We start from the raw sequence: 10,789 nt of genomic DNA on the forward strand, positions 1-10,789 counted from the left end.
CCTCCCCCAAGCTTGAGCGATGCTTTCTATGTCACGAGGCCAAAAATTATAAATATAATTCCGATCACGATGTACTAAATGCATAGGATAAAACTTTTGATGAAATTCCAATTTCAACCGTTTGTAGTCCCATGATCTAGTATCATCACATAGCCTATACCATGTCAACGCCTTATCCTTCAAAGATAAAGGAAAGACCTTCTTCTTGACCTCATCCTCGGGCACACCTGCAAGCTTAAATAAACCACAAACTTCATCTACATAGATCAGATGCAAGTCTGGATGTGATGGTCCATCTCCTGTAAAAGGATTAGCGAGCAGTTTCTCAAGCATACCCAAAGGAAATTCAAAGCAAATATTTTCAGTAGGTGCAGAAACTTGAGGAGCAACTCTTTGTGCTTCCGTTCGAGGTGAAGATACCCCGAACAAGCCCCTCAAAGGATTAGTATCCATAGTGACAAGTGACAAGAAATTTCAGCACACTATATGAATGTTTCCTTACCAAGTTCCACTTACCAAAGGCGCTTCACTCCCCGGCAACGGCGCCAGAAAAGAGTCTTGATGACCCACAAGTATAGGGGATCAATCGTAGTCCTTTCGATAAGTAAGAGTGTCAAACCCAACGAGGAGCAGAAGGATTTGACAAGTGGGTTTCAGCAAGGAAAAATCTGCAAGCACTGAAATTGTCGGTAACAAATGATTGTGTGGTGAGATGATTCGTAGCAAGCAACAAGTAACAAAAGTAGCAACAGTGCAGCAAAGTGGCCCGATCCCTTTTGTAGCAAGGGACAAGCCTGGACAAAGTCTTATAGAAGGAAAAACGCTCCCGAGGACACACGGGAATTTCTGTCATGCTAGTTTCATCATGTTCATATGATTCGCGTTCGTTACTTTGATAGTTTGATATGTGGGTGGACCGGCGCTTGGGCACTGACCTTACTTGGACAAGCTTCCCACTTATGATTAACCCCTCTCGCAAGCATCCACAACTACAAAAGAAGAATTAAGACAAGGTCTAACCATAGCATTAAACTAGTGGATCCAAATCAACCCCTTACGAAGTAACGCATAAACTAGGGTTTAAGCTTCTGTCACTCTAGCAACCCATCATCTACTTATTACTTCCCAATGCCTTCCTCTAGGCCCAAATAATGGTGAAGTGTTATGTAGTCGACGTTCACATAACACCACTAGAGGAAAAACAACATACAACATATCAAAATACCGAACAAATACCAAATTCACATGACTATTATTAGCATGACTTATCCTATGTCCTCAGGAACAAAAGTAACTACTCACAAAGAATAATCATAATCATGATCAGAAGTGTAATGAGTAGCATCAAGGATCTGAACATAAACTCTTCCACCAAGTAATCCAACTAGCATTAACTACAAAGAGTAATCAACACTACTAACAACCTTACAAGTACCAATCGGAGTCACGAGACGAAGATTGGTTACAAGAGATGAACTAGGGTTTGGAGATGAGATGGTGCTAATGAAGATGTTGATGGTGATGAGTCCCCTCCGATGAGAGGAGTGTTGATGATGACGATGGCGACGATTTCCCCCTCCGGGAAGGAAGTTTCCCCGGCAAGATCGTCCTGCCAGAGCTCTAGATTGGTTCTGCTCAAGTTCCGCCTCGTGGCGGCGGCGAAACCACGAAAAAACTCCCTTATGACTTTTTTCCTGGACGAAACCCTCCATATAGCAAAAGAGGGGGAAAGTAGGCCAACAGGGTGCCCACAAGCTCCAATGGCGCGGCCTGGGTGGGTGGCCGCGCTGTGCAGGCTTGTGCCCACCCCGTGGACCTCCTCCGGTACTTCTTCGGCCCAGTATTTTTTATATATTGGGAAAAAAATCTCCCTTGATTTTCACGGCGTTTGGAGTTGCGCAGAATAGGTATCTCAACTTTGCTCCACTTTCAGGCCAGAATTCCAGTTGCCAGTATTCTCCCTCTTCATGTAAACATTGTAAAATAAGGGAGAAAAGGCATAAGAATAATACCATGACGTGAAATAAAAGCTAAGGGAGCGATAAATATCAACGTGAAAACATGATGCAAAATGGACGTATCACCGAACACGTGGCGGACGTGGGAGACGCCCAGCCGCGTTCGTGGCTGGAGCGTCGAAAAATCTTGCCCAGAAGCAGGGGCGAAGCTGCGGTGAACCCTCCCTTTCTCGCCGGGAGATGGCCTTTCTAGCGGCGGTAGGTAGGTGGGCGGCGCCGAGATCGACAAGGCGATGAAAGGTGTAGTGTGCGTGGGGGCGATTTTGGAGGTGGAAAACCGTTTTTCGCCTGAGAGTGGCGGCCCACGCGCCATTTTCCCTTCCGACGGAGCCCCCAAGTGCCCCCATGCACTGGGTTCGGTCTGGGATCGCGGGGCCTAAAAATGGGCCCAACCAACGAAAATTGGCGTCCTCGGGGCGCGACTAGGGCAATTTTCGGTGCTAGCGGAAAAAGCACGCCTTGGGGGCTTGTTGGGGGAGGGGGCGGCTGGAGATGCTCTAAGCTAGTTCGTGTGGTGGGTGTTCCGGTGATGTGTTGAATTTATTCTCACCTTTCCCGTCTTCTTATTCTGGGTTGGAAAATTTGTATTTCCGTCATGAGCGTAATGGAAATAGGTTATACCCGATTCATAAAAAAGACGCTGAGTGTCACGTTACGATCTTCACACAATAATATTAAAGCACTTAGGATCTCCAATGACGCCTCCAAATTTGAATTTCCATTCGTATTCGTTTTCATATGGAGAGACCAATTTACGGGCTCGGATATGGAAATCCATCATCCAACAGTATCTACGTACGTTTCAAAAACTTCGTCAACCAATCAAATGGAAATCGTGCAAACACGTCTGGATTTCACTACATTTAGATCAACTAAATGGTCCTCGTTCAGCTTAGGAGGTATAATTAATACACATCTATGATCGTCGATGCTCGTTCCCCATGTCCGGCCATGATCGTTGAGAACAGAAAATTCTACTTCTCCAGCTCTCCCTGTGTAACCTCTGCCTCCGGAGACTCGGGAAGTGGAACTATCCGCCAAGCGACTAACTGGCCGACGATGAGGCTACTCATATGTCTTCAACATATCGATAATTTATAAAATATTCATATCATATTTACCCATGTTTATGATGCTTTTATATGATTTTGATATACTTTATATGATTTAATTAGAACTAATCCGGTCTGACGTTTTTTAGTAGAATTGCATGGTGTTATTTCTTGTGCAAAAGTTTTCGAAATCGCTCGAAACTTTTTTTCATTTTTTTGGAGCAAATAAGAAATACTGGAGTAAAGAACCACTGAAGGGCGCCACCTATTGGTGCCAAGCCAACACGGCGCACCCACCCCCTAGGCGCGCCATGATGGCTTGGGACCATCTCCGTTGATGCAAGCCTCTCTACCGAAGAAAACTCATTCAGAGCCGTGTTCCGACGCCCTGCCAGAGGAGGCAATCGTCACCGGAGGCCATCTTTATCATCCCGACGATGTCCATGATGAGGAGGGAGTAGTTCACCCTCGGGGTTGAGGGTATGTACGAGTAGTTATGTGTTTGATCTCTCTCTCTCTCTCGTGTTCTTGGGATGTCGCGATCTTGATGTATCTCAGGCTTGGTAAATATAGTTGGATCATATGGTGTTTGTCCCTTGCTATCTTGATGTGATGAATTGAATCTTTCCCTTCGAGATTTTGGTATGTTGGATTGTATATTGGATTTGAGATCACTTGATGTATGTCTTGCATGTGGATACCCTGGTGAAAATGAGGTGTTCTATTGATTCACTTGATATATGTTTTGGTACTCAACTTGCGAATTCCAGTGGTGACAATGGGGTAATCTATGCATATGGATTGATACACATTCTTGTCCTACTTTCTTTGATATAAATCTTGGGATAGTCTTTGAAGTTATTTGTGTTGGATTGAATATGGTGAACCTGAAAATGTTTGATGTATATCGAATTATTAATCCGTGGATACTTGAGGTAACATTGGAGTATCTAGGTGACACTAGGTTTGATTGATGTGTATCATATGTGTTATTCCTGTAAAAACTCTAGGATTATTTGTGACACTTATAGGAATATCTCAATAGATTGACCAGAAAGAATAGCTTTGAGGTGGTTCTACTACCTACAACGAGTGCAAAAAGCAATAAAAATTGCTCCTAAATACGTATGACCTTTTATTTGAAGAGAAATTAAGTTCTGTACGAACTTGTGTGATAGTGAAGAAATAAAAGCGACGGACTACATAATAAAGGTTTCTATCACAAGTGGCAATATAAAGTGACGTTCCTTTCTATTAAGAGTTTGCACATCCAAAATTAAAAAAGCGCATGACAATCTCTGCGTCCCTCTGCGAAGGGTCTATCTTTTATTTTTATGTATTTACTTTTCTTTATGTACTTTTATGCAAGAGTTAATAGTGTTCAGCCATATTCCAATCTACTAATTTATAGTTGCCAAGCATCATGTGTTGGGGAAATATCCATGCACATATATCGAGTTGAATATAAGTGATCATGATTCATTATTATTGACATTATCCCTGAGATAAATAAGTTGGAGGACGAAACATTAAATCCCTATCTTCCTATGTGTTTGACTGAAACAGTTTGTTCTAAAAAATATGCTTTGACTGTCAGCAATCATGAAAGACTAAATGATAGTTGAGTATGTGGAATTTGTTAAATCAAAGCATTTACATAGAACCTTCCTGAAAATAAGATGAATTGTAATTGTTTGATAACTGAGAACATAGTTTGTTGGTTTTCAAGAAAATTTATGGTCTATACTTCAACATGTGAATTGATTGCTACTTGATCATGAGAAGTTTTAAGATGATTAGAATTATCATTGATCAAACTTATATACTGTGATAGCATTCAGAATTCATAAATTATTTCTTTTATCATTTACCTACTCGAGGACAAGTAGGAATTAAGCATGGGGATGCTGATACGTCTCCAATGTATCGGTAATTTATGAAGTATCCAGACAATATTTATCCATGTTTACAATAATTTTATATGGTTTAATGCACCTTATATGAGTTAATTATAACTAACGTGGACTAACATTGTTTTCAGTAGAATTACTATGGTGTTGTTTTTTATGAAGAAAAATAAAGTTCTCCGAATCGCCCGAAATTTTTTGACGACTTTTTCTGGAGCAAATAAGAAATAGCGGGGCGAAGAACCACTAGAGGGGAGCACCTGTTGGTGCTAAGCCAACAGGGTGCGCCCACCCCACTAGCGCGTCCTGATGGCTTGGGACCACCTCATGGCTCTAGTTGACGCGATTCCAACTCTAAAAAGTCCTATATATACAGAAACCGTTAGAAATATACCTAGAAATTCCGATCCGCCACCACAAGTCTCTGGACCGAAGAAAACTCATTCGGAGCCCTGTTCCGACACCCTGCCGGAGGAGGCAATCGTCGCCGGAGGCCATCTTTATCATCCTGGTGATGTCCATCATGAGGAGGGAGTAGTTCACCCTCGGGGCTGAGGGTATGTACCAGTAGCTATGTGTTTGATATCTCTCTCCATCTCGTGTTCTTGAGATGTCACGATCTTGATGTATCACGGGCTTGGTAAATATAGTTGGATCATATGGTGTTCGTTCCTTGCTATCTTGATGTGATGAATTGAATCTTTCCCTTTGAGATTTCGTTATGTCGGATTGAATATTGGATTTGAGATCACTTGATGTATGTCTTGCATGTTGATACTCATGGTGACAATGGGGTGTTCTATCGATTCACTTGATATATGTTTTGGTACACAACTTACGAATTCCCGTGGTGAGAATGGGGTAATCTATACATATGGGTTGATAGAGGTTGTTGTCCTACTTTCTCCGATAGAAATCTTGGGGTACTCTTTGAAGTTTTTCATGTTTGATTGAATATGATGAATCTAAAATTGTTTGATGCATGTCGAATAATTAATCCACAGATACTTGAGGTGACATTGGAGTTTCTAGGTGACACTAGAGTTGATTGATGTGTATCATAGGTGTTATTATAGTATGAACTCTATGGCTGTTTCTGAAACTTACAGGAATATCTCAATAGATTGATCGGAAATAATAGCTATGAGGTGGTTCTACTACCTACAACAATTTTATCTTATGTTCTTCGCTAGTTACGAACTTCAGAGTGATTCTTTGTCGTACGTTGAGGGATGATCATATGATTACATTATGTTAGCTTTGTTGAGAGATTGCACGAGTGGAAGTATGAACTTTAGGCCTTATTTCCAAGCATTGCAATACCGTTTATGCTCACTTTTACTACTTCTTACCTTTCTTCTTTTATATTTTCAGATTAAATAAAACCTATATCTACTATCCATACTACACTTGTATCACCATCTTTTTACCGAACTAGTGCACCTATACAAATGTGTTGGGGACATAACAGATTTCTTGTATTTGATTGGAGAGTTGTTTGAGAGTCACCGTCGTCATCCTACACCTCCAACGGGTTGATAAACCTTAGGTCATCCACTTGAGGAGAAATTGCTACTCTCCTAGAAAACTCTGCACTTGGCGGCCCAACAACGTCCACAAGAATAAAGTTGCATAGTAGACATTAGCCACCAAGCTAGGCTTCAACGGGAGGGGAGGAGCGGTGGCCTTGTTGGGACCCGAGCGATGGCGACCTACCACGCACTACTCTTCCTCGTTGTTGGCCGCCTTGTTATCGTCCTCGTCGTTGCTCTTGTCGAACACCTTATCCCCCGTCTCGTCAAACTCTTTGTAGGAAGCCTCCAGTTTCGCCTAAGGCTCGCGGTACTGCTAGCGGTTGAGGCGGATCTGGCAGGCGGAGTGGTAGGACTCGAGCAACCCCGCCTACTTCACTAAGTCCACTTCCGGCGCGATCGCCCCGCCGACGGCGAGCTCCTTCTCTGTTTGTTGGTGTTCCTCGAGGTGGTGGTGGTTGTAGGTGGCGTCGGCCTACACCTCTTGGAACGGCTCCTCTCGCACCATGTCCATGTAATCGGCACATGCCTCGTCGATGGTCATGGTGCAATGCACTCGCGAGGGTGTACGGAGGAGGAGGACCGTGGGGCGGACGAGGAGGGTGTCGTGTCCTTCATCGGGACCTCGTCGTTCTTCGGTTGCATGCCGACCGGCCTGCCAGAAGCAATGGCAGTGATCTCTTTCTGTTTCGTCGCCAGCCCGTCCTAGAGGACTTTGGAACATAAGGAAGCCATGGTGGTAGTGGTGCGAAGAGGAGAAATGATCGGAGCGGATGACTGCGGCTATGGCCGAGCGACAGTTTATATAGCATTGGTGGGCGATAGAGGGACATAAGGGTGACCCCGGAGTAGCCGCCTCGACGACCGCATGGCATTAATGTGGGTGGCACATAGACGGACGGGCGGCCATCGTGTCGTTTGAATGCGAAGCCATCGCGTGCACCGGGAAACGGTTCGGGCCATGCTCTCTCGGCCAGCGCACCACTTCAATTCTAGCGCCACTAAGGGATCGCGTCCGTCCTAGGCGGGCATGAAGGCGATACAAACACTGTAGCGTCACTGACCGTTTCGGAAGGGAACCGTGCGCGGGCAAGGGAAGGGGGTTTTGTGGGCCAGGACGGTCACACGCGGGTTTGAGTGTCGTCCGGATGCGTGTAAAGCTTTTCACATTTGTCTACGATTTATGAAAGAAAGTACATCGAGACAGTCTATAATCTTATGCCATTTTACTTTTTAAAAATGTTTTTGTTACTAAGCTAAAATGACACACTTTAGTCTTTTGCATAGCCAAGACCTTTGAATTTATTTATTATTTATTTGGACATGCAAGCTTTTGACAGTTACGATATTTGTATTAGTGTTTTCAATAAATATTTAGTAAGAGAGGAAATACTTGCTTGTGTTTTTTTTTATAACAATACTTGCTTGTGTTGTGCAAGAAACGAAAAGTTACACCCGCTGATTCACAAACATGCCTTTGTGCCCTGGCTGCGAATTCAGAAAAAGGAAGAGGTTATGCAGCAGCTTACTCTATTTTGTTGGCAAAAATGCATCAACAAGGAGGAGAAAACGACCCTCCACAGCGGCTACAGCAGCCACAACAATGCAAAACCGCCTGCAACTACTTCCTCCGTTTCTAAATATAAGTCTTTATAGAGATTTCATTTCACTAGTGAACTACATATGCATATAGACATACTTTAGAGTGTACATTCAATCATTTTACTTCGTATGTAGACATATAATAAAATCGTTTAAAAAATTTATATTTAGGAACGGAGGGAGTAATGGATAGCAGGAACAACAAGGGAAGATGGTTTCTTTAATGTGACACACATCTGGCCATGTGCGATGGAATCTTTGGCACCGCTTCTCCTAACGACTCGTTAATACTTTTCGATTATGTTCCGCGCCCAACCGAAAGGCAAAAGAACACAACAGCTAAAAAGGCAGCCAAAGTAGGCACAGTCAAGCCACGAACCAACAGTTCACTAGTTTTAACCTGACAGCGGCGGCACTTGCGTGACTGAATTTACCCACACGTACAATCTCCGTCCGAAATTAACCGTCGCTGAAATAAGTGTATTTTTTTCTTTTTTGCGGGGGGAAATGAGTGTATCTAAAAACGAGGAGTAAGAAATAGCAGAAGCATTTGAGATTATAATGCAGCCCATGCACTGTGTGTGGCCAGATCATCTCTCATTTCTCATTCCAAAATTTCACATGAAAAAAAAATGGCACAAACTGATGGAGGAAGGAGAGGAGGGTTAACCGGCAGAAGTTGAACCCTCGTAGTTAAGGGAAGAGGAAGAAATCAAGGGCACTGTACACATACATCTACGGGTAGCATTTTAGCAGGAGGTGATCAAAACCCAACCTTATAATTAGTAAAGCGATCAACCATCACCGACGACGCGCAATCTCTACTAAACCGCTAGTAATAAACTCAGTAAACTTCCTCGGGGATGCTCTGAAGGCCGGGCTCCCACTCCCCGCTCGCCTGCATCCGCCTGGTCTCCTCGGCGGCCCTCCGCATGCTGCGCCGCCGGAGCGACTGCAGCCTCTGCTCGGCGTCCGTGGCGCCGCCGCCGCCCGCCGCGCGCTGGCGGCTGCGGCGGTCCGCAGACGCCGCCGCCGCCGCCTCGGCGCCGGTGCCGAGGGCGGCCACCATCTTCTTGAGCTCGCGCTTGCTGACCACGATCTTGACGCGCACCGCGCCGCCCACCTCCTCCCGGGACAGGACGCGCCCCCCGTGGTGCAGCTGCTCGAGCGCCTCCTCGGCCGCCTTGGACTGGTGCCGCCCGGCCACCGCGTCCCTGGGGAAGAAGCACCTGGTCGCCATCGATCTTGCCGCGATGCGATCGGTGGCCACCCGCAAGCGCTGGCGCGGTGTCCGTCCGCCGGCCGGGCAAGTAGCAGCAGTAGTAGTAGACCAGTAGCGGTAGCACTCAGTCCTTGTTCCTCCTCCGACGTTCCTTGCAAGCTACAGCAGAAAGGCTGAAGCAATGGCAAAGTGAATGAATGTGCGGGCTGTCGAATAATGTGACATGCTAACATGCTTATATACTGGTTAGGGGTTGCCTTGCCTTGCCTTGCCCTTTGGTGAGCCAAGCAGCCCCAACTGTCTCCAAGCACACCAGCTCAGGTCCCTGACCGGTGGGCCAGCGCCCGGGAGGGGCCTGGCTCCCTCACTAGCCCTACTGGTAGTAGATTTACGGAATGGTAAACAAATGCTCTGGCTTTTTTAAGACCCTAAACAATCATGGGACCGAGAGATATTGCCATGGCAGTTGAAGAGAGAAACGGGTGCCTCACATGGCTGTCCCTCTCGCTCGCGGTCATCGGGACGATCGATCCATGGGTGTGTGTGAGGCCCTTGCAAGTAACGTGTTATCACAGCGCGATGGAGACTCCAACTCGACCACCCGTGGTCGTGGAGCCTACGGTGGATGTACGTACGTTCTGGTTACGATGGCGCAGTTTGACACGGACTTGCCCTTGGCCTTGGCCACAACAATGACCTCCCATGTTCCCTCTTGCCATCCGGATAAGTTCGATCGTGATCATGTGGTGGTACGTGCGTCTATCTGCACATGTAGTGTAGGGATGTATGATCGCATAGCACGGTGTTAATTTGGAGGTGCGAATTAGCAGTGCATGGTCTTGAAATGCAGGTGGTTCAGCTTTGCAATGCTCTCTGATCGCTGCCTTTGAGGTGATTGCCATTAGTGTCCCTTTCACTTTCAGGTGGTTCGGAACTGAATCCTCTCGTATGGTGACCTGGCTGTGGTGAAGGGAACAGCCGAGCGGACGGTCGTAAAAGACGTTGATGCACATGAATTTTCTTGAACTGGGTCTGAATATAACATCTACGCACTTGAGGCTAGCTACCACTCATAACCGTCAGGTGGTTAACAACGGGCATCGGATCGGCCTCTCTTGGAAAAATATGCCTACGCCTCAATAAGTACGTGGCCGCAGTTGAACCTACAGCGGTTATCAGCTCCTGTTTGTGTTATTTTTCTTTTTCTGAGGGGATCAGCTCCTGTCTGTTAATCAATGCATTTATTTAGTTTGACATTGGTTGTTAAGTTTGATGAATCCTATTCCTACGTGCCATGATGAGGCCGCGCAATCATCACCTTACGTACATATACAACGTCGACGCGGATCGAATGGACGGTGAGCCAACCTCTATCTATGAATGATTGACCGCAAACCGCAACAGTAACGTACGCGGAAACCCCCGCAGCAATCATGATCGAAGCGGACGCACGCAT

General features: G+C 45.6%; 1 protein-coding gene across 1 annotated transcript; it reads right to left on the reverse strand.

Moving 5' to 3' along the window:
* Window positions 1-8,691: 8,691 nt before the first annotated feature.
* Window positions 8,692-9,768, reverse strand: LOC123402020. The gene has a single exon (XM_045095873.1). It carries the CDS (start codon window positions 9,349-9,351, stop codon window positions 8,956-8,958), a length of 396 nt encoding a protein of 131 aa, XP_044951808.1. The 5' UTR covers window positions 9,352-9,768; the 3' UTR covers window positions 8,692-8,955.
* Window positions 9,769-10,789: the final 1,021 nt, after the last annotated feature.

The sequence above is a fragment of the Hordeum vulgare genome, chromosome 6H (genome assembly GCF_904849725.1).
Source record: "Hordeum vulgare subsp. vulgare chromosome 6H, MorexV3_pseudomolecules_assembly, whole genome shotgun sequence".
Taxonomy (NCBI): Eukaryota; Viridiplantae; Streptophyta; class Magnoliopsida; order Poales; family Poaceae; genus Hordeum; species Hordeum vulgare.